This window comes from Rattus rattus, chromosome 14, assembly GCF_011064425.1.
Source record: "Rattus rattus isolate New Zealand chromosome 14, Rrattus_CSIRO_v1, whole genome shotgun sequence".
Lineage (NCBI taxonomy): Eukaryota > Metazoa > Chordata > Mammalia > Rodentia > Muridae > Rattus > Rattus rattus.
The window spans coordinates 13,125,140-13,149,352 of NC_046167.1; the positions used below are offsets into that span (position 1 = coordinate 13,125,140).

The following is a 24,213-nucleotide window of genomic DNA, read 5'->3' on the forward strand; positions in this document are numbered from 1 at the left end:
TAAAAGCTCTGAAGTGTACGTATCTACTAGATTATGAAATTGTCCTCAAAGGAAAAGCATTTAGAACTTAGATAGCTAAAACGGAAACTATAGGAATAGGCAATTGTCCTGACCATGCAGAATACGACCTATCCCAATTTACCTAGTGGGTCACTCCCCAATTCTCATTTACACGGTTCATTCCCTATGGTAAGGTTTTCTCAAGGGTTACTCTGGGTTGTAACACTACTCATATGCTTTCATAGATATATTACCATATATCTAAGTCCTGACATAGTAGTTTGAAGTTGAACTATGGACTTTCTTCCATTTATATAATAGTTCCTAGAGCTCTGGAACTAATGTTTATAAAACTGAAATTAATTTTATATTTATCTGTATCATATGGTTATGATGATGAGTGAAGTATGCAATCTTTATCTGTCAAAAGGTTCATACCTGCATTTCAGTACATCTCACAAAGCATAAGAATATTTACCTCATTCACTAATAAACTAACTCTGAAACTAATTACTTTCTAGTCCAAACTTGACATTTTATTTAAAAAAAAAAACCTAATAGATCTTTTTATAAGTTTCAGAAGACTTGCACTGTTTTCCAGAAGACAGAAGAGCATTGAACTCTCTAGGTATAAAAGCATTATGATATCCTACAGTGGATTGATAAGAACTGATTTACTTGGAACTATTTTGTTTTTTTTTCTCAAGTGTAGTGCCTTACCCTATCTAAGCATGGCTTAAAGGCAGGAAAAAATATGGGCAACAGTATTCGTTTTTTGAGAAAATTGAATCAAAACATATATGAATGAGTGGTCTTTTGCAGGGGAATGATCTGATTTCTATAAGTATTTCTTTCTCCCAGTCTTATATACTTAATAAAAACTATTCTGTACACTGAAACTGTAGTATTTATCATAATAACTCAGAAGTATATGAACCACAATCACCAAGGATACAATAACTGATATGAGTTAATGGTCTTTAGAACTGCATAGGACGGGGACTTACCATTTTATAGGTAAGAAATTTAGGCCCACAAAAATAAAACTGACTTGCCTCTGGTTACTGAGCAGTAAATGGGGGAACATGAATTCAAAACCAGGATCTTACCTACAAGTCCAATAGTTCTTTCAAAGTCTATCCGTCTGTTTAAAGTACGCATGCTACAAATCCAGGTTAGATGGGGCAGGCAGGTTTTCTCATTCTCAAAACCCCATAGACCTGAAATTTTACTATTTGCTGTCAATGTCTTGATTTTTAAAGCTCAAGTCAGCAGATTTAAAATTTCTTCAAATTTTGGAGCTAAAACCAGGCAATCTATGGATCAGAGTTATACTTCTTTTTCTATACATCTTTTATGTAATGAAACCACATGTCGGTATGTACGGAAAGAGGCTATAAACAAACTTTACCTATGGACAGCACATGGTGGGATGCTGTGGGTGTATTCATGTGGAAGTCAAAAGTTAACATTGTGTATTTCCCTTAACTGCTTCAATGCTGGGAACTTTTCTTTCTTTTCTTTTCTTTTCCTTCCTTCCTTCCTTCCTTTCTTTGAGAAAGTGTCTCTTTCTGAAACTTTGTTTCAGATTGGCTAGCCAGGACCCCTGGAATCCATTTGGTTTGCCTCCTCCTAGGATTTACAGGTGTATACCTCTAGGTCTGGCTTCACATGGACACTGGGGATTCAAACTCAGGCTTGCTCAGAGTGAGCATTTTACCTACACCCTCACTTCCTCCTTGCCACTCCACAAACCTTCCTACTAAGACGAGTCTCCAATGGGTGACAGAGCAAAGGATAGCATCCATTCAATTTTGAGACCTTGGACTTCTGAGTAAATACTCGATTCCAGCATGAATATCTATCTTATTCAGAGTGCAGCAATTTTCTTTGTAGTCTTAAAAAAAAAAGAGGTCTTTATAAAAACAGAACACTTTCAGTAAAATGTTTTGGGAATCAAATTACTGCCTCTCACAAAGTTTCCTTATCTCTCATTCATCCATCCATACTCTCTACAACATCCTCCAGACTAGGCAACACTTTAATTCATAACCATAATAGAATATGACCCTTTGAACAAACATCACATAATCTTTTTTTTTTTTGTCCTGATCTGAAAAATGTGTCTAACTTATCAGGTAAGGAGAACAGTGGAAGGAATGAGTAAAGTGGGCAATATTCTTTCTTTCATAAATTCTTTTTTTAGTAAATTGTCCTAAATATGCATTTGAATGACTTTCAGAACAATCATTACAGATGAAGGGTCCATGTGGTAAAAGCAATGTCATGCATTTACCCACTCTGAGACAGCAAAAGGTAACACTTAGCAAGAGGTAAGAGGGCTCATTTCTATGGAAAGAAGAATTAAGACAGGAAATTTCCCTTTAATAATAAGAAAAAAAATGTTACTATTGTCAAAAAATTCCCTAGTTCCTTACAAATTCAAAGAGGGTTTCTGCGGCCAACTGGGAATCTACACATAAATACCCCCAAATTCAAACCCACGGTTCACACTTCTAACTCACTTGTCACTTTGCCAACTCACTAGCTTACAATGTGTGAACATGAGACTCACCTAAAAGAATATCAATCAAATGTACTCTACAAAATCGGCATGATTTCTGAAGCACTGTGGGCATTTCAACTTCATGGTGCCATCTCTGAACTTTGTAGGTGGTCAGGAGCTCACGTATACTCTGTTTTAACCGTAGAGAGGATGAACAGCTGGTTGGGCTGTACGCTAGTATACACCAGAGTCCTGGGTCTGACCAAAGTCACTGGTGTTCAGATGTGAAACAGAAAGAACAAGGTCAAGCTATTGTGGTTCGCAAAGGCCACTAGTCATACTATGTATGTCCTTAAATCAAGAAAACAGGCACTTACACTGTGTTCGTGGTCTCAGTAATGTGCAAAAGCCAAACACCTATGCCCTTCTACCAATTCATCATGATGTGGCTAAAACAAAACCAAGCACCAGGACTTGATTTTCATATTGTGATGACATAATCTTCCCCTCAAAGCAAATTAACAATCTGTCACATGTGTGTCAAAGAGTTGATATAAGTTACAGAGAGAGGGGGTTGGGGAGGGAGGGATGTGGCTGGAAAAAAAGAAATCCCAGGAAAGAAAACTGACTAGCTGGAATTTTGGTGTTGTCCATAGGCATAACTAAGCAAGGACATTGATCCTAAAAAGACTCCACAGCGTCTGGAGAGATGACTGGAGGGTTAGACGCACGTGCGGTTGCAGGGCAACCAACCAGCTTGAATGCCCAGCACCCACATGATGGCACATGGTCATCCCAACTCCAGTTCCAAGAGATCTGAAGTTGTCTTTTGACCTCTGTGGGTACCAGGCATGCATGCAGTGCACATATATAATTGCATATATACATACCACTCATGTATAAAATAAATAAACATAACTTTTAAACTGGCAACATTAGTTTTAATGAGAACAAGGAAGGGTATCTGAGAAGGTTTAGAAGAAGAAAAGGGATGAAAGAAATGTGATTAATTTTAATCTCAAAAATAAAAAAACAGATAAAAACCTAGCAAAATAACATAGCTTAAATTTACCTATACCAACGATTTCTTCTTCTGTTTTACTTGGCAATAAGAAATTCAGACAGAGATATTCTTTGTCAGCATGACCCTACTGAGAAACCATAATATACCGTGCAAGGGAATCTCCAAGCCCAAGGCTGATCACAAACCCATCCTTTTGTTTCGGCATAGGATCAACCTAGTATAATAATGATGTTGGCTATGTCTTTCTTTTAGTCAAGATTTTCTTTCTGTGTGTGTCAAATATTTTACTAACATGATTCCCATTTACTTAGAACTTAACAGGGTGAGACATGAAACATTTCACATCTCCCTTTTTCCTGCACTGGGGTCTCAAATAAATAAGTACTGAGATAACAGTAAGTGGGGTAGTGAGAGAGTAGAAACACAATTCCAAAGCTTCTGGAAACTCATTTTATTAACTCCATTTTCTTAAGGACTAGTTAAAAAACCAGGTCAGTTTGGAGAAATATACTGTGAGGCAACTTGAGAAAGCAGCGTCAAGCTCCAGTCCCTCCTGCCTCAGCCAGCCGCCTATATGCTGGCATTACGGGATGGTGCAGCACCTCTGCCAGCCGCCTGTATGCTGGCATTACGGGATGGTGCAGCACCTCTGCCAGCCGCCTGTATGCTGGCATTACGGGATGGTGCAGCACCTCTGCCAGGAAACTAGTCTTTGACTGAAACTGTGAGCGCCATTTCATTAACCTGTGCTACTATTTATGTGAGGAGATCTGCCAGGAAATGTGGAGCCCGAGTCCTCTGGGTATGAATCTTGTCTCTAACTCCTCCTACATGAAAGATCTCTGAAAAGAAATGTTCCTTCTTTAAATAGCTTCACCACATTTAAACGTAATAACAAGTCTATTGTGAACAATAAAGTTGATGAAACTGTGGTTGGATGCCTAGTCTAATACAACCCCATTATTCTCTATTTGAATATCAGAGCTGATATTCTTTATATCTTACCATAAAATTAAGGTAGAATTCAAGGAAACCTTTGAGTCTGGATGCTCAAATACATGAGCATTCAAATAGTTTATCATGTCCACTGATTTAAATTAAAGCAGAATTTAAATTAATACATTAAAACTAAAACAAAACATAAACATGAAAATGAACAGGTTCACTGTTACATCTGCTCATTTGATATTACCATATCTTCTTCCTTTAAACAGCCAAATTTTTCAAAAACAAAAACAAAAAAATTGACCTAACTGTTTCACCTCCTAGTTCATAGATGCCTGAAATCATACCACTCTACTGAATTATTTCTACAAGTATCAAATATCTTCATGAAAAGCAATTCAAGAACTTGCAAAGTTTACCTCTTACTTGACCCCTTTCCCTAACATTAACTGCTGACTTCCTTCACTGAACATTCTCGGGAGTTCTGCTCTGGCAGTGCACTTCCCTCTGCTCAGTTACAGGATCATCTGCTTCTTTCTGGTGACCAGGATACCAGCTGCTGGGTGTTCTCTCATTTTACACTCCTCACAGGCTTATTGCACATTGTTAATGATCTTAATAAATTAAGATTTCCAACCAAACTAAATATGATAAATCGTAAGCACACATCTTCAGTTCAGAGCTTTTATGGGGAAAGGGGTGCCAACTTCAATACCATTTTGCATATTTAAAAGTCACCTCAAATGAGCTCATCTCTTTGAAAATGCTTACTCCTCTACTTAGAATCCTTTGTAGGCTTTTCTGCTCTTATAATCCTGCAAAGACACAGAACCACTGCGTTCACTTCCCACTACAGTCTAGGGCTGATTACAACCTCGGAGTCCCAGCTCCACAAGCCTCATTTGCTTCCTCAGCTGAATCCGTCTCCTACCTTCAAGGATCTCACACTTGCTGTTCTCTGTACCTTTATGTATTCACACAGTGTTGCCTCTAGAATTCTTTGTACACCAAAGATTAAAAGTGATAAATGGATATAGGACAGTTGATTGCTAAGCTCTGCCAAGACAGGATAAGCAGTCCTTCGTAGTTCCTGCTTCACGTAAGGTCTGTCAGATGGTCTGGGCAGAAGGCTGAAGACAGATGCTCTAACATTATAAGGAATACAGGGACTGTCCAGGCATCAGCTGTCTCTGTCATTTCTATGACTTTTTGGAAGCTGTGTCCCTGTGCTTCCTGTATTCTCAAATAATATTTATTCCTTCTCAAATCTCTGATGGGGTTAAAGACTAGAGAGTTATACTCTCACATTAAACATAAGTTGGTTAGCATTAAAGAAGGCATTGTAGATTTAAAAGGATGGTTTTTGAATGGTAACACAAGTTAAAATCAAAGATGATTTAGGTACAAAACTGTAAACTCATAAGTTAGCATAGGTGATGAAATACTTTACATAAATTGCCAAATATAAAGAACTGGATGTTATAAATGTATACCAGACCCTAAAATTTTCATAATGTTATAATTAAATTCAATTAATATCTGGGAGTAAAGGAGCCTTTTACTGGACTAAAGAGGAGATAACTGCAGTTTGATCTTTTGTTATGCACTGTAATGATAAATGCGGCCCCCAAGACCTGGCTGCCCTACAGATGAGAGAGTCTGCATGTAGACTCAAGTAATGCTGTGTGACCTTGCCTCCAAGTTACTTCTGATTGGTGAATAAAGATGCCAACAGCGAATAGCTGGGAAGAAGAGACATAGGAGGCTTTAGGGATCTCAGGCTTGGAGTAGTCAAGAGAGAACCATGAGAGGAAGAAGGTGAATGGAGAAGTCGCCACAGGTTAGGTGAGAGACATAAGAATGTGGCCCTGAGGGCTGGCCAATTGGAGTTAACAGCAGCCCAGATAAAACATAGTAAGTAAAAACTCATGGGTTATCTATAGAAAAATAGATTCTAATAACACAGAGGGTAGGTATCTGCCCAGCTCTTGTGGTATTTAAGGCTTATTGTAACTAATAAAAGTTGTGTGTCTTTTATCTGGGAACTGAATGATCAAGGCAGGGTAGAAACCCCATATTGGGATTAAAATTTTCTACAACAGTTCTCTATTTTCATTCTCCTCCTACTTTGCTAAGTACCTACTAGGGTCAGGTGGTATCTATTTTAATTCTCAAATGACTGAAAAAACGAATACCTATTACTAGTTTCATTTTACAGATGAGAAGCTGGGATTTGGAAGGTTAAACAACTTGTTCAAGGACACAGAATCAATAAAACACAAAAGGAGATTTAAATCCATGCCTGACCTGACTCTGCCCACCTCCTGAAGGACACCAGGGAAGCAAGTATGTTCCACTGTTACAACTGTCCAGAACTGGGAGTTTATTGGTTAGGAAACAGTGGGTAAATGGCACTATGTTACGATGAATTGTTTGTTTTTGTTTTGTTTTCTTTTTCTTAAAAGTTGTACTCTCCTCTCCTTATGTATGGAATCTTATTTAAAAGTAGAGTATGTGCCATTCAGGTACTGTCAGACATTTCAATTCTCTTTGGAAAATAGGAGGACAGCTCCAGTGTAATAGCAGGTACGCCATTGATATTTGCAAATATCTTCCCTTATCACACTCAATAAGGAAGCCCTCCCCCGGCCCCCCAAAAATCTGGGATTTACCTCTTACACACTTCAAAATATGTTTGTACTGCCTACAAGAATGTTTGTTTCCATACAATACAAAGACATCAAAGAAGCTCATGGTTAAACCTGTCCTCTATGTATGCACTTACATAGTCTTCTAAGTTACAATGACTTTCTCCTTGGAACTTGTTTCACCTTACATATTGCCATTAGAGACTTTACAATCTCCTTTCAAAATATAACAGCAAAGTCATGAGGTGCCACCAATATACAGTGACATTAAATGAGAAATAACATGATGTTAAAAGAAACTGAGAAGGAACTGAAAGTCACAAATTCAACCCCTCTACATAATTTCTACCATTAGGCAGAAGTAGCTATCATACCTCATGACAGTTACTGCAAAGCCCAAAAAAAAAAATTGCTCTTCTGATTGTAATGCGCTTCACTTCAACCCAACAATAGCTGCACCCATAGTATCAATAGAGAAGGAAAAGACATAGCATGAGCACGTGTAGGCACATGTGCAACGATCACCCCCACCCCAAATCCCTACTTCCTGGGACACAGAAAAATGTATTATAATTTGGTCATAATTAATTATGTCTCACATAGAGCTGACTCAAGTAGCAGTTGACCCTGCGTCCCCTTCTATCCCCACTGATACACACACACACACACACACACACACACACACACGCACACGCACACGCACATACACGTGTGCGCGCACACACACACACATGCACACACACGCATGCATACACACGAGGGAGTGGGAGGAAGAAAGAGAAGGACAGAAGGAGGAGCCAGAGCCCTAGGTTCTGCATATACTTCCAGGTCAGTATGTAATTCTCACCTATCATTCAGGCATGGGAATTAGTGTTTCATTCCAGAAAATACAGAATTTAAGGTAAAAATTCTGATAAATACCAAGACATATGTAGGACCAGATCATTTGTTCTCCTGCTCAATTACTTTCAAAGCTTTCCTTGCATTGATAAAATCACATTTTTGAAAGTGCAATCTTGTCCAGTCTTCTAACCCATAGGCTCATTTCAGTTCAGGCTCTTGCTCCTATAATCCTGGTTCGCAGATGCTTGTCACTGGATGCACCTTTTACCTGGAGAGCCCCTACACTACCATATGGTGCACCTGTTTTGTCTTTGTTAGTTTTGATGTACTTCCTTCTACATAAAGCCCATACTGACATCTTCCTTAACCACTCCCTTACCAAATTCCCTTGCCCTGTTCTATCTCCTCCAGCCCATGAATCTTTTAGTATAGTTGTTATATTACCAATTTTCTATTTCTCTGACCAGATTGTATAACCCATAAAGCTAGGAGAAATTGTCTGCTTTTTTCCCTTTAGCAGTCAATAAACACTTTAATGAATGAAATCTGAACTTCATTTTACTTTAAGTTTTCTCCTTCTAGCTCTAAAAGTAAACCCACATCTTATTCTTTTCCCATTTTGACATTAATAAATCAAGAATTAAAATGGTCTAGAAAACTTGAGCCAACAAATTATTTGCTAGATTTAAAAAACTTGTTTTATGAATTTATTCTGACCCATGTCATTTTAAGGATTTTTCTAGTTTATGTTATGTCTTTCTAGTTTAAGGGGTTTCCTCTAACAAATTTAAGAAGTTATTGTCAGATTTATGGGAAGAAACCTAATAGGGACAAGATAATCTCTTATTTAATTTTATTTTATTTCTTTTCCCTCCCTCCCTCTCTCCCTCCCTCCCTTCTTTCTTAGATCATCACTTTTAGTGAGTAAGTTGCTGAGTTCAGTTCCAACAAAGAAATGTGCTGCTTCAGTCTGGGCTGCGGGACTCTTGCTGAGGAGGAAATCCCTTTTCATGGAGCCTGTTGGGTGACAGGATAGCCCCTCATCTCCTTACCTCCCTCTCCAGTCACCATAAAGAACAGTGGGTCTTCTTTCCATTTAGAGACTTCAGAATTATAAAACAGACCCAGTATAAAGACGAATCGGCTCACGCACATTGCAACAAAAGCTTCAGAAGTGCTTAACAACCAGGTAGTGATTTCTATACTCGATGTCCTGAAATCTCTGAGACGGCGAGTACTTACTTACAGTTCTTACTTTTAGGAGTAGTCAGATTTGTCTTGATTGGCTTAGGTGCTGTTGTGGTTTGGATTTGATTTGCACATGTTCCCTGAAGGTTGCTATTCTAGAAACTTGGTCTTCAGTGTGGCATATTTTCAAACAGCAAGCAAATGATCATTGTTAATGCAGTGCTCACTAGTTTTTCTGTCAACTTGACAGAAGAGTCTCTTTGGAAGAGGCATCCTCAATCGAGAATCCCGTATCAGAGTATGGGCAAGCCTATAGAACACTTCCTTGTTGACTGGTGTTGGAGCACTGTGGGCAGTGCTACCCCTGGGAGAAGGCTTCTAGTCTAACAGTACTTCTCAGCCTTCCTAATGCGGCGACACTGTAATACAGTTGCTCATACTGTGCTGACTCCCAACCACACAACTATTTTTGTTGCTAATTCATAACTAATTTTGCTAGTTTCATGAATCGTCATGTAACTATTTTTGGAGACCAAGGTTAGCCAAAGGGGTTGTTTTTTTAGCCACAGGTTGAGAACCTTTGTGCTATAAGAAAGTAGGTTCAGCAAACCCTGAAGGGCAAGCCAGTAAGCAGTGCACTGCCATGGCTTCTGCTTCAATTTCTAGCCAGGTTCCTGCCTCGTTTCCCTATCCCAGTTTCCTTTACTGATGGCCTGTGGAGTGGACCTATAAGCTGAAATAAACCACTTTCACCCCAAGTTGTTTTTGATCATGGTGTTCTATCTATCACAGCGATAGAACCCTTAACTAAAACAAATAACAACACTTAATACACAATACAGTATTTTCATTTCTAAGATAGGTATGGCCACTCTGTTAATGACAATTGTGGCCAAACTTACAGCTATCCCAAGTTCCCAAAATACACTGAACAACTGTCCAAAGAATAATCCTTTGACAAAAATGTGAGCTTCCCAAGTTATAAACAAACAAACAAAACAAGTTTAAAACAGAAAAATTGCTTAATCACAAAATTCCTTTGATTACAAGAGGTTTTGTACTAATAAGGCATGCACTGCAGGATTACCAGGTCTACTCCAGACAACTAATTACACACACAGCTTGAGAAAGAGCTGTTCTTGAAATAGAGATCAGACCTGGAAATCTCTGCACTATTTTCCTGCCTGGTCTAGTTTTGGATGATTTTCTGACCACGAAGAGTCTGTGCCATGCCAGGCTTCCCCAACTCAAGCAGGAGATTTTTCTCTCTGCTGTAAGTCACATTATCTCATGAATGAACTGTTATTTAGGTCATCAGTAAAGAGGCTCTGGCCTAATTGAATGTGCATTTTGTCCCTGATGTTCATGCTCTATATATCAAGATTTTATAAAGTTATTGAGAGTGGAGAGAGACTGTTATAAAGATGCAAAAGAGACTGTGATGACTAAACTACATTTAAAGCAGAGCAGTTCAAAATGCCAGAATTTCAAATATTTAATTATTTTTTCAAATTACATCTTTATTTTGTGTTGAAATGCTCACACACTGTGGTGCACATACGGAGAACAACTTGAAGGAGTTGGCTCTTTTCATCGTCTATGAGGGTTCCAGGAATGGAACTCAGGATGTCAGGCTTGACAGCAAATGCCTTACCCGCTAAGTCATCATATCATTCCATATCTTTCATATTTAAATGATACTTTTGAATATTTACTTTTTAAAAAGGTATCCTATCTGGCTTTAACGTGAGGGTGTTCTCAGAAGGTCAAAATAGAGAATCAGACACCTGGAGCCCAAGTTGTATAGGTGGTTACAAGCCACTTAATGTGGGTAATGTAACCAAACTGGAATCTGCAAAGGCTGTGAATGTGGTTGAGTACTGAGCTAGCTAGGCCCTTTCTTCACTACATGCAAACAAAATATAATTCACCATACTCATTACGAGGGGGATGGTGGTGGGACTGACCTTGGTAAATAGTGATTCGATCCAAATAAAGAATGTGGTTGAGAAGAAACAAGATCCAAAAGTCTAAAAGAAAAAAAGGTGAGGCCCTGTGAGCTGATTAGAAAACTCAGCCTGTACCCACAATTATCTTAAATCTGCCAAAGAAAATGAGATGATCCTGTAATGGTGCACTTAGATATAAGGAAAACTGAAATATCTTTCACCAAGAGTAAACAGTAAACTCTAGGATGATATTCTGATGAAGTCTTCTCCAGAAGGAGCTGGCAGTCAGGCCTGACATATACACCAGACACACACCTTATTTTCTAACAATTGTATGCATGTTTAGCATTTGTTGTGATACAACTGAGTGACTACAAGTGCATAGATGAACACAGCTCTGCAGGAGCCATGCAACATCAGAATATTCATGTAGAGGGTAGAAGTACACATCTTTTCTTCCTCTTCCTGCCTAAGGTAAAACCAAAACAAACCAAAGCCACCACCCCAAATGTTACATGTTGAAGCTCCACATTCAGAGACCACGACTTAGCTGGTCAGACAACCATCCGGGTACTAGTGTTTTTAAAATACTATTTACATGAAGTTCATGTACATACAAAAATGACGGCCACCAATATGTTGGTGTTATATGCTTCCTTTTGTTTTAAACAGGGTCCCACTATGTAGCCCTGGCAGGCTTAGAGCTCACTATGTAGGCAATGTAGACCAGGCTAGCTTAAACCCAAATAGTTATTCCTGCCTCTGTCCCTGCTTCATGGGTACTGTTAGTATAGGCACATGTGTAGCTACACCGAAAGCTTTCGTTCTATTTAAAAGTATTTGCCATACTGGTGTGACATTTCAGAAGTCTAATATTTGAACTTAAAACATGAAAGCATTTCTAATTACGTCTTATTTCCTGTCAAATGAAGTGACAAACCTTACTGTCATGGAGCGTTCATGTAACTTTGGTAGTCCCGAGTCACTCTTACGAAGAAAACGATGCACGTGATTCTAACAGTGGCAGGTGTTGGAAGTAAAAATGGCTAATTAAAATACTATAGCTTCAATAATTACGTCTAATGTCTCTATGCTTATGTGTTAATAGGAAAATCACAAGTACTATAGTAGCTGCTTAACCATTTCAAATCAGTATTTCTCATGGAATGATTTCCAAACACTTACTTCCCAGACTTCAAATAAGAAGTGAATATTTAACAGGTTTCTATCTCTTTACATGTAGCATGCATATTTCTAAACAGTTCTCCTCAAAAGAGCCGCAGAGAAGGATGGCCCTGAATTGCTAACAGATGCAGGAGAGAGTTAAAAGCTACAGCACTGGAAGGCCATAATAGGACGAACATCAGAAACACCAGGAAACTGCACTCCAGAAAGTATGTCCCATAACCAAAGTAGCATTTTTCTATAATCAGTTATATTACAGCGACTGAACCTTGCCTATGGCCACCTTAGTCCATAGGAGGCACAAATGGCTTTTCCACAGCTGCCTATGGTGGCAGGTGTTTGAGTGATGTTTACTTAGTATCTATGGGTAAATTAAAATGCAAAGCATATACCATGTTATCTCAGGCAGCAGAACAAAATCAAATTCTGAAGTCTTTCCAAGAACAAAGGGTCGTGTGGCAACATGAGACAAACTGAGCTTTGCCTTCAAATGCCCGTGCTCTCGGGCACCGGAAGCTGGTTCACTGCACCAGTTAGGGCCTTCCTCACTTCCTTTTGTTCTCTTTTCTTTTTGAGGTCTGGCCTCCTAATTTCAAAGATCAGCATTTCAGAAGTGTTTGTATTAAATGAATGGAAGAAAGGAAAAAAATGGGCCAACTCACCTCTTTTACGTATCTACGCTGTGACAGACCAGCATCTCAAGGTGGAAATCTGATAAACTTTTGGAATTTACATTTTATGTACCCATCTCACTGAAAGAAGATGGAGACTTATGTTTGAGACTTCAGAGTGAAGAAAACTTGCTAAGAGGATTCCAGAAGCGAGAGCATTCTCTAAGCAGAAGCCTGCTGGAGGCTCAACCTGATGCTCTGTCTCCTGCCTGCAGGGCACAGAGCACGGTGTGCAGCCAGAGGTTTAAAAGCCTCCTCTAGGAGCTCCTCTGGGAGCCGTTAACGTGGGACACGTTTTCACCATCTTTCCTAACTGCCGCTTCAAGCAGGCTTTTCCTTAAGAAGGACTATGAGACAAGCAAAATATGTTCGTTATGAGAAAACAGCCCACTGTCTTTATTATTATTATTATTATTGTTGTTGTTGTTGTTGTTGTTGTTTAGTAAATTCTCTGAAAAGTTTGCTTCCCAGCTCACCAAAATGTCTAAACCATCCCATCATTCCAGTGAGGCTGACCAAGTTATTAGCCACACTGTAAAGATGAATGCACTGAAGCACTCTCTCTCCATTCCAGAACAAACATTCGATTTCATTCACATCAAGTGGAAAAGTCAGGGATTAAGGAACAGAATACACGTCAGCTGACCCACTGAAACAGCGTCACCAAGGCAGAGCCAAGGGAGAGGATGGAGAATGTGCTGGAATGACCCTAGGAGCCCCTGTGTCTGAGCACCAGTTCTGTTGTCAGCAGAGAGCATGGACAGAGCTTTAAGCTTTTCTGTAGTCTGTCTCACATCCACAGAAAGAGAACGCCACCCCCAAGTGTGTGAGTGCTTAGTGAACAACACCCTACTTTCTGCTTCAACACAACACACTCGAGGAAAGTGACTAGAGCCGACAGGTGTGAAAGAGGAAGCACTGTGGAGCTCCTTTAAAGGAGTCTCGTTTTTAATCAAGAAGGCACACCATAAGCCGGCACAGCTAAATATATGATGCCTATAGGAAGACGGTATTTCATGGCTGAGCTCAGGCTAAACTGGTCTGCTACTTTATCTGTAAATGAAGAGTCTACTCTTTTATATCAATCACATTTAAACATCAAACCCAACTGAAATACACCAAACTCTCCAATGGCTCCAGAAGGTGTAAACATTCGAATTTCACATGGTTTTTGTTTTTTTCCTTCAGATAACATATTTCCAATTGGTTGGGGAAAGTCTTTTCATCATGTTTAGCATCTTATTTCTTCTCAGGAATGTAAAACCTAAGCAGGATAAAGAAGGAGAAAACAAACATGTGTTTAACAAATCTTTCTAACCCTGAACACTAGTGTCTGTGGCTGAGTGTAATTGCTCTTGGTGGCAACTGCTAGTAAGTTAGAATCTCGGTGGGGCAGCATTTTAAATTAGCACGCATTTTCCTGGTGACAGGAGTTAAAGGAACAACTCTGGGGTTTGGAGAGAAAAGCCTGTAAAAATATGTTGCGCATCCTATGAGTCCTGAGTCATAATTTGCCCTTCGCCATCGTACGCTGCCTCCTCATACTTTCAAACCTTTCATAGAAATAAAGAAGTGAGTGCTACAGCAACAGCTCTGCAGCATCACCGTGCTTGTGCCCACAACACCCACACAGTCTCCTCGGATTAATACTCATCCGAACAGCATCCTCCTCTACATGGCACGGTCCGGGGCTTCTTTGTGAGAATGCCAAGCAGAGGAGCTGTTTATAATGCCATTAACTTGTTTTGCTTTTTCCTCTTCTTTATATAGATTAATTCTTAAGAAATTGAGATTTTTCTCAAGATGATTCCTGACTGTATTCATAATATAACTGTTTCCTCTGACAAAGGTCACATTCCCACAGCAAGAGGTCAGGACATTAGGTCCAGATTTCTGTGGCCTCACTGGCCTCCATACACACACCCTCTCACAAAACTTCCCAGAGGCTCAGATGGCGCTCTTCCACCTCGTCCCACTTCCCCTGAGCCAGGCCAGTCCATTAGCTCTGGAGGCTTGTCCCAAAGCATGGGCGTGGACGTCTTATTCTTCCAGGGGCTGTGTCTCTTACTCTCGATTGTTCTCACCAAGAGTTATCACTGGTACACAGTGACTAGCTGGCTAGTACAGCCTCCTTGGAGCCCCAAACAATTTGAAACCCATTGGTGAGCAGGTGACTGGACTCCTCGGTCCACTAGTTCTTACTGACCCCCAGAAACATATGGATAAGAGCTGGGCTAAGAGCCTCATAGTCCTCCTGAAGGCCTTTGCCTTTTATTACATAAAACGCCCCTGCTTTTCTAATTTCTGTTTTGGTTTACATTTATGAGTTACTTCTAATGTTTATGCCACTCAGACTGATTAAAATGCAACAGTCGTTCAAAATGGTTTGTTTCTAGCACTTGTACTTAGCGTCCTCTTTACCTCTTAAGATTAGTGGTCTACTGTGCTAATGAAAATTAATCCCTTCTGCCTTGCATGCTACTAAAATGTTTAGTAAGGCTTCTAACCAAGAAATGCATCGGCACTCTTTGTACACATTTCAGTTTTGCTCTTTCTCATCTCAATTTTCTTGGTATAAAGTTCAAAACCCTCCTATTGCCTTAAGTTTCTGTAAAGATTCAATAACACACAGCCATGTCTCCCCCACCTTTTGAATTACTGTGTGTTCTGTTGCACTTATACTTAACCAAATCTTAAATTCACTTCTCCTTATCTATCCATGTGCAAAAGGATATACAAAACCATTACCAACTGACGATTACAAACGATAGAACACGCTATTCACTACAAATTCATGGCTATGCAAATTTTAAAAGGTAGATGCTATCTACCAAAATATGTAATTATTCATTCTGCATGGGAATATTTCATTTATGGAATAATCCTATAACCACAGAATGTAAAGAATATAATGTACATGCAAAATAAATTATGTGTAGGTCCTAAATGCACACTAAAGTCTTTTACAGACGATGGGATAGAAGTACATGATAAACACACACTAACACATAGTCTCTGGAAAAGAAAAAAGGCATTCTCCATTTTCAATGGACAAACATGCAGAAGTCAATTAATTCTACCTAAAACAAACAAAAACTCTAAATGCATTTTCTGGATTTAGGCCATTGTCACAAAATCACTACTCCTCTGTGTGGCTCCCCTGGCTGCTTTTAAAGCTTTGTTTTCCAATACAAAAGCAGCTTTGAGCACTGCTGTAGTGAGTTCAGTAGATGGGATTTAAATAATAGAGCAGCAGCAGGGACTCAAGAGGAACCCTTAGCAAGGGCCAGATAGGGGATGTTACAGAGGGGGAGCAGCGAAGGAGGCAAACCATGTCTGCTGCACACGAGAGCTCTTAGCACAGGGACTAGGGCATTTGCACTCAGTCTACTAACTCTGCTGTATCTTCTAGATACCCAAACTTTGGGCCAGAAAAGTAAAATTCTTTTCTTCAGATTTCATTCCACAGGTTTAGGACAGACCTTAAAAAGCATTCTAGTCAAGCACATGAATTCTGCTCACCCAATCACAAGCTCATGAAGTAGGAGGGCACATGGATGACAAAAACAAACAAAATGCACTCCTTTTAGCTTGGGTTGTCAGTTAATATTAAACTACGTCTATAACACTATAACATTGTCTCTTATCAAACCAATACATCCTATTTTCTGTGTTATTTCAATTCAGAAACTTTGGAAAAAGAAATCTGAGTGTGTAAAATCTGATTATGATAATTCCATAATACAAAATTGATGAGCATAAATTTGGACTTCTAGAGACATTCTACAAATGGAGAACCTACCTACTAATTTTGTGTGGATGTTCTTCAGTTGTAATTCATACTGAAGAGTAAAATAGAAAAAGAGGAAAAATTACGAAATGAGAACAACTTTTCATTTTTTCTGTTCTCTGTTCAATAGAAATTGGCACAAATATATAAACAAATGAGCTATATGCATTATAACCATTTTGGTAATATTCATAATGTAATCAAATTTATGACCAGCAATAGTTCGTAGACATATAGACTACAACAGTCTTACCCTCCTGTACTGTCCATCTGCTCTCTGTGGGTCACTCGATAGTTACACAGTACATGAGGTAGGAGGGCACACAGACTAGAGGTCTGACACAGAGTTTTCCTAAGTCACTATGAAACGGGATCAGCAAGGACAGAAGTGTCTATTTTGATACAGGATCTCGAATAGCTTAGGCTGGCCTCAACTCACCGTGCAATTGAGAAGAATCTTGGACTACAGGTTCTCCTGCCTCCACTTCCCAAGTGCTAAACGACAGGTTACCATATCCTAATTATTAAAGAATTTAAAGAATCCTTTTTTTATTTTATCTTTTATTTTATATGCACAGGTACAGCTGTTTGAGGATATAAGATCTTGGAGTTACAGGCAGTTATGAGCTGCCATGTGGTTGCTGGGATTTGAACCCAAGTCCTCTGGAAGAACAATCAGTGCTCTTAACATCTGAGTCATCTCTTTAGCCCTTAAAACACAATTTTTTTCATTAACTTGTTTATTTACTCACTTTACATCCTGATTGCAGCACCTACTCCAGTCATTGGGGGCTCTGAATGAAGACCAAGCTGCACATCTGCTACACATGTGTGGGGGTAGGGGGAGCACTAGGTCCAAACTATGCTCGCTCTTTGGTTGGTGGTTCATCTCTGGGAGCCCCCAAGGGCTAAAAGGCAATCTTAATGTACATTTATCATATATTTCTTTTTAAAATACATGAAGTAAATGACTAATAGCTAGTTTTAAAAGTCTTTTACTGTCAAATAAAATCTAGAGTCAACATGATAGTAAATAAACTTATAATCTAAGTTTCTGAGAGGCTGAGACAAGAGGACTAAAGGTTAGAGGTAGGCCTAAGTTACATGGTGAGAGCCTGCTTCAAAAACCCATCAAAGCAAGTTTATACAGTTCCTGAGTCCAGGAAGCACTGCTGAGTACAAGCACCCTTTTCCTAATGACACTGCCACATGACGGCAGGTAAGGATGAGACATGAAAATCAAAGCTTTATTGAGGGAGAGGTAGGGTAGAATAAAAGGTATCTGCTGTGTATGCTATGACAGCTATACAAATATGTACAAGCTTTAACACAGAATCAAGAGTACTTACTGTATATTTCCTATATACCAGGCTCTAGATTAACTGACTTAATGTTGATTAATTCCCTCCTCACAACTTGAAAAACTTGGAAACTTGTTGCTATCTAAAAATATTAGCAATTGTATATCGAATTACTTGTGGTTATATTTAGTAATATCAAAACAGACTTTCTTTTTTTTTCTGTACATCTTCACTTTCTACTCCTGTTTTTTGAGATTGAGTTTCATGATATCTCCATGGTTATGTAGCCGGAGCTGACCCTGAAGTCTTGTTCCCCCTGCTTTAGCCTCCCAAGTGCTTAGATTACACTAGGCTACCCAAGGCTATTTTTATTTAGTTTTTAAAATAATGAAAATCTAGTATTTGTAATAACATTAATAAAAACCTATAAACAGAACTGTCAAACGTATAATCAAGATGAGCTACCAGAGAAGAATCAAATGTCTATAAATGTTTGAAGAGATTGGTTTAGTTCACTAAAATCCATGTTTTCTACAACAAAGAAACAATTTGTTGATACACAAAGTAAAGTTGTTAGCTTAACCCTGGGCATCATAAAAAGAAAAAGATAGTGAATATTTCTCCTAATCAACACAGTTGGGAATGGTGCTGAATGCATTTGAGTCATTCATTTTCTTAGATCTGCTTCTCGGACTATAGAAAGGACTGATAGCAGTATAAAGTAGAATTTTGCATTAGAAAATGTAAAAAAAAAATCAGGACATTTCATTTACTTAACTGAAGAGATGGCCTAGTGAAGAAAGAAGACAAATTAACAGTTTATCCAAGCACCAAAAGAATGCTATGTGACACTGTGTTGTGAAAGTTTTTTTTTTGGGGGGGGGTGGGGGAAGAAGGCATAACATAGTTACAACGTTTATGATTTATAATTTAAAGCTATTGACATATTGGTTTTCTTAAGGTGTTCTCCACCCTGGGAGAATTAAATTTTGTTATAAATTTGATTCTCTAAGAGAGAGTGTGTGTGTATGTATGTGTTGCAAAAATAAAGTGTAAATAAAAACACTTCAAAGTTCTAATCAAAGAGTTAAATTAAATAGCATAATGTGAAATTTCACTTTCAGGTCTTAAACGGTTCTGAAATATTAGTACAGTGCAGCTACAAACACTATAAGGAAACCCAGAAGACATCGAAGTCAGGTTCTCTCTACCACACAACATATTAGTTCTAGACACCAATCCACTGCCTTTCCCAGTTTCCTTCTGTAAATCCCACTACAACATCGGGACCAGCTACTTCAGAGCCACACTTGAATCAAACCAAATATAAACAGAGCTTACTGTACAATTTTTACATGGTTACTACTAGAGACATTCACCAAAACCTGTAAGTACGGACCCGAGTAAAACTATTAAAGAACAGAATTCCATTTTTCCTGTATGAAGCTAGTTTTTTACTTTAACATACTGCACTGGTTAGTTCTCAACAGGGTAAGAATCCATCTGCAACCCTGAAGGCCACTATCTAAAGTCCTCACAATGACCATGTAAAGAAGCATGCTTGATTTTCACTCTGGTGAATCCAAGATCAAAAAACCTAGAGCTTAGTAAGAAGAAAACAAAATGACAAACTTTAGGTAACTAGATTAAGCAAAGTTGAACTACAATAATAAAAACTAAAGCATGTAAACTAAATTTTCTACTCCGTGTAAAAATGTCCTTGTTAACTCCTTTCAGACTTCCCCTAATTATAAGAACAGTATTAACAAATACATACATTTACATATATACATACAATATACACAAAACCAAAAATCCTTCAAGTCTGAGAGCATCATACGCATCATCTTATAAAGGAGCTATGAAGGTATTTTACCTGAGCTCAGACCTTTCATCACTTCTCGGCTGGCTCTACCTGCACTTAAATAAGTCTTTGGTAATAAGACAAACAAATAAGTATTCATAAGTTAGTTTCAAATGCAGTAAGTGCAAACCTAGTAATAATATTCGTAAATTATAATAGTATTGAGAAAACTAAAATTAATAAAAATAAATATTATAATAATATGTATAAAACCTATAAACAGAACACAATTTGTTCAGGAACCCTAGTTACATAGTGACTTCCCTGTTACTTAGTATGTATGTTCGTTCAATATCTACTAAATAGGTCAAACTGAGACATCTTACATGTTCACTCTTAAATATGTTAGGGAGGTTATTAGACCTTTTTAAGGTAGCTCACAAAGAGAAGCAAATCCTAAAAGCCAAGGATTCTATAAGAATTAAATGTCTTGCACAAATTGCAGTAAGTAGAAACCCAAAGATAAATATTTACAGTTCAACTATCCAGTATTCAAAATGTAAAGAAAGCACTTCATGTGAAATATACAAAAGATGTTTTCAAAGTATGTCATACAACTGCAGTTTGTAAATGTCCTGTTTAATAAGTCTCTAAAAGGCAAATTACTTTCAAGGATATCTATCGTTTTAGAAAGCTGAGGGCTACAGCTCTTTAGCTCAAAATCCACTCCCTTCTAGACTGAGTTACTGTTGTTTTGCCTTAAAGAGGCAGTGCCCAGTCACAGGACTGTTCGGTCATGCTCCCATGCGTCTTGATCAGACTGATAAACAGGACAAGTCTTAGAAACAGGTGAATCTCTCTCAGAACTTGGGCTTTTGCTGATCTCTCCCTAAATGGTAACTTTATGCAGGAAAATAAAGATAAGCAAAGAGGCAGGCAATGAGAGACAGGCTCACTGATGCAGTGAGGGAAAAGTACAGACAGAGGAGACAAGGCCAGAAGACAGTCTGCAGTGTCTGAAGTACTGTGAGAATGGGCATGGCTCCACAGGGTAGGCTGCTGGATTAAACTGCTGTAGCTCTAGGGTAGAAAGGGGTTGGGTGAACACAACCAGGTGCCCATCAGAATCTAGGCGGTAGGAGCAGCCCTGCAGCAATGGAGAAGAAAGACCTGGTGAGGACTGAAACAAGCTCCATAGAGAACAAACTGTTCACACCGGCGTGAAAGGAAGGCTAAGCTCCATATCCATCTCCGTACCTATCTCCCCATCTCCCTGCCTACCTGCCTGTCTGCCTAGCTGTCTAGCTACACGTAACTGTGAACCAGTGAGAAATAGCCTTCCTTGCCAATAGTAGTTGATAAAACCATATTAAAACAAACCAAGCTCAAGGAAAGCCACATTATAAAAAATGTCCTCTACTTGTCCCACTTTCTGTCTTGTAGCAGCAACAAGCACCTCATGCGTGTCCCAGAAGTTTCAAAAACCCAAGCTCAGCATAATGCTCAAGCAATGTGCTTTAATGATTTTTAAAAAATTTTCCATTTTCTTTTGCCATTTGGAAGAGATAACACAAACGTGATGTTTTAAAAGTCTTTACACTGGGCTTCTCTGAAAACTTTAGGGACAAAGAGCTCAGGACACAAGCACCATTCTGTTCTCAGACAGTCACATTCTCAGTGGCTCATTAATTCTTCCTGTTGCCTTTAGGTTCCCTCCCCTTAGCAGGAGGCCAGTTTGTCAAGAAACCCAGAGGGCACAAGAAAGCTGCAGCAGTCCAGCATAGTCACAAATTCAGAAAAAAAATTCAAGTACTGCCTGTTTCTGCTTGTCTTGAACACTTGATGGGTCACATGGCTCTATGTGACCAGCAAGTACTCCTGACACCCTTGGGAAAGGACACACACAATGGAAATCTATGAAGATATTACTAGTTCTTCATACTGGTAATGTTCTAGCACCCTCTTTAGTGTAATGATACATTTTATAAGTTTTGTCACATTTAGCATTGGCTTCTCCATGAGCTATAATACATAAATATCCTGTTTTAAAAATGGCTGCCTAAAGAAGGCTGGTAGGACATTTTAACAGTCTCTCTATGGCCTTTCTGTTCCAAACTCTATGAGCTGAGATGCATGGTACGTACAGGAAACATCAGGTAGTGTGGAAAATGAGGGATACAAATACCAAATTATAAGCCATTTTTAAAGGAAAACAGGTAAGTCAGAGAAACAGAAGTACATGGGAAAACAGTTGAGAGACAATGGGAGAAAGAACACTGACATCAAATAAAGGCATCTTACATAATGATTCTGATAGAAAAACTCAGAGGTCATGGTCCATATTGTTTTCACAAGCTGTGTCTTTAGCATCTCCCCCATCTATAGTCATGATAAAATGGCTAGATATGAACAAGGAGTCTGGGCTGGTAAAAGCCTGTTGACATTAGAGCACAGGGTAAAATGATGACAGACTCCAGCACATCTGAACACCGTAATCTTCTAAATAGGTAAGATATTAACCGTGAGTCAAGCTGCCTGGCTCTCAGTCTAGACTCCTCCCCGCATTCCGACACAGGGATGCAGTGTGGAGGAGGAGAGTCACGCTGAGGCACACACAGAGTGCAGCGTCATCAACATTCTGAGACTGAAGGCCCATTTCATTTTTTTTTTTCACGTAGGGAAAGTAAAGGCTTAAAAAAACAAGCAAACAAAACAGTTTTTTCATGGTTACATAATAACACACAGAAAACAAGTGATTTCCTTCTTGCCAATGTTTCAAGCTAATAGGCTACACCCAAGATCCCACTCAATTCTCTACATATTTTGTAGTTTTCTTGGCTTCTCACACATGAAGGCAGCATGCAGAACAAAAACAAGGCTGTAACATATCTAATTTCTGTTTTCCTCACAATTCCAATGATGCTTGTGCTTCTTGTCATTCATTTAAATTATGTATTCTATACTTGAAACATTTACATGTAACACATTTATAAGTGTGCCCAATTTGGAGTTTTTAAGCCAACTAATTCACACACCTACACTTATAATTACAGTCAGTGAATATGAACTAGATTGGCTGAAACAGAAAATGGCAGTACTCTGCAATCTATCAAGTTAAAAGTTTGGATTACTCCTTAAGAAGAGAAAACAGGAAGCCTGTATTCTTAAATTCTGCCTTAGATATTTGATGGATGTGTTCTCACAGCTCAGTGCATCTTAACAAGTATGACGCTGCTGTCAAATGAGGTTGCTCTAACTGTTTCCAGACGCCGATAGTCTTTATGTGAGGAGCAGGAGGCAGACTGGGGGTGACGAATAATTAGTATCCTTAATAACCACTCAGGGATTAAAAGGTCAACTACACTACAAATCTGAGAAACCCTACTCTCTGGTTTTCACTACTTCCCTAAATGCAATACTAAAACAGCTAAAATGCATGTTCTCTTCACTGCAAGTTTTTTTTTCAAGGCAAGAGCCTAAATGCAAAGAAAAGAAAAAAATGTCAACTTTTCTATTGTCAGGAGTGCTAATAACCTGCAGCTGTAAAACTGTACTCTTTTCTTGACACTGTCACAGAGATTAATAGCCTCCACTGTTCAAACTACACCTCCTTGACATTTCCTAGCAAGCAGGAAAAGCAACATAACAGGCAGAGTACTGCTAACTAGAATACAGCCCTGGGGAGGGACAGGGAGAGATGCAGGCCACAAGCCTGGAAAGAATAGGAATTGGCAAACAACAATGCCCCCATCTTGGCAGAGGACTCATGAGCTTGTTTAGGATGTAAATGGTTGGACCTAAAATTAATAGTTGAATTTTCCATAATTTTGAAATTAGACAGATATAAGGGGTCAAATATAAGATTTCCCTGCAACATTTTATTCTAGAACATCTGGCAATACTATCAGACTGGATGAATTAGACAATGAAAGTTTGTGCAAATAAAGGCAATAAAGAATGAAAAAGTCACTATCTCAGTAAAACTTTAGACAGAACTCAACATTCCAGAAAGACCCTGAGGTCTCACCAGTAAGAGAATTATGGAAGGGAACCATATATCTTTCCAAAGATTCCCACCACCACTTCTCTTCCACCTGAAATGAAAATAAACTGTGGACCTCCTATTGGCATGAAGAGCTCAGCTGTCTCTATACCTGAATCTTCTTGAGGAATGCAGTATGGTTTGATATACACTGTACTTTCCAAAGTCTGTCCAGCTCAGTCAGTACCAGAGGTATCCATGATTATATGAGGTCTGAAAAATATACCTCTCTCTCCATCCCACAATTTATAACAATCATCAAACATTCTGGAGTTCCAAATTAAAGACAACTGCTTAACTTTGTTTAAACTTGTTTT

General features: G+C 38.8%; 1 protein-coding gene across 21 annotated transcripts in view; it reads right to left on the bottom strand.

Moving 5' to 3' along the window:
• The window catches only part of Celf2 (CUGBP Elav-like family member 2), an 821,906-nt gene that overhangs the window by 247,991 nt on the left and 549,702 nt on the right, over positions 1–24,213 (bottom strand). For 7 of the 21 annotated variants that reach the window (XM_032884459.1, XM_032884463.1, XM_032884457.1 and 4 more), the window contains one exon: positions 11,122–11,184. The exons of the other annotated variants lie outside the window; for them this stretch is intronic. In XM_032884459.1, the coding sequence (XP_032740350.1) occupies positions 11,122–11,184 (63 nt within the window). Of the gene's footprint in view, positions 1–11,121; positions 11,185–24,213 lie in introns of those variants that run through there. 21 annotated transcript variants of the gene reach the window in all.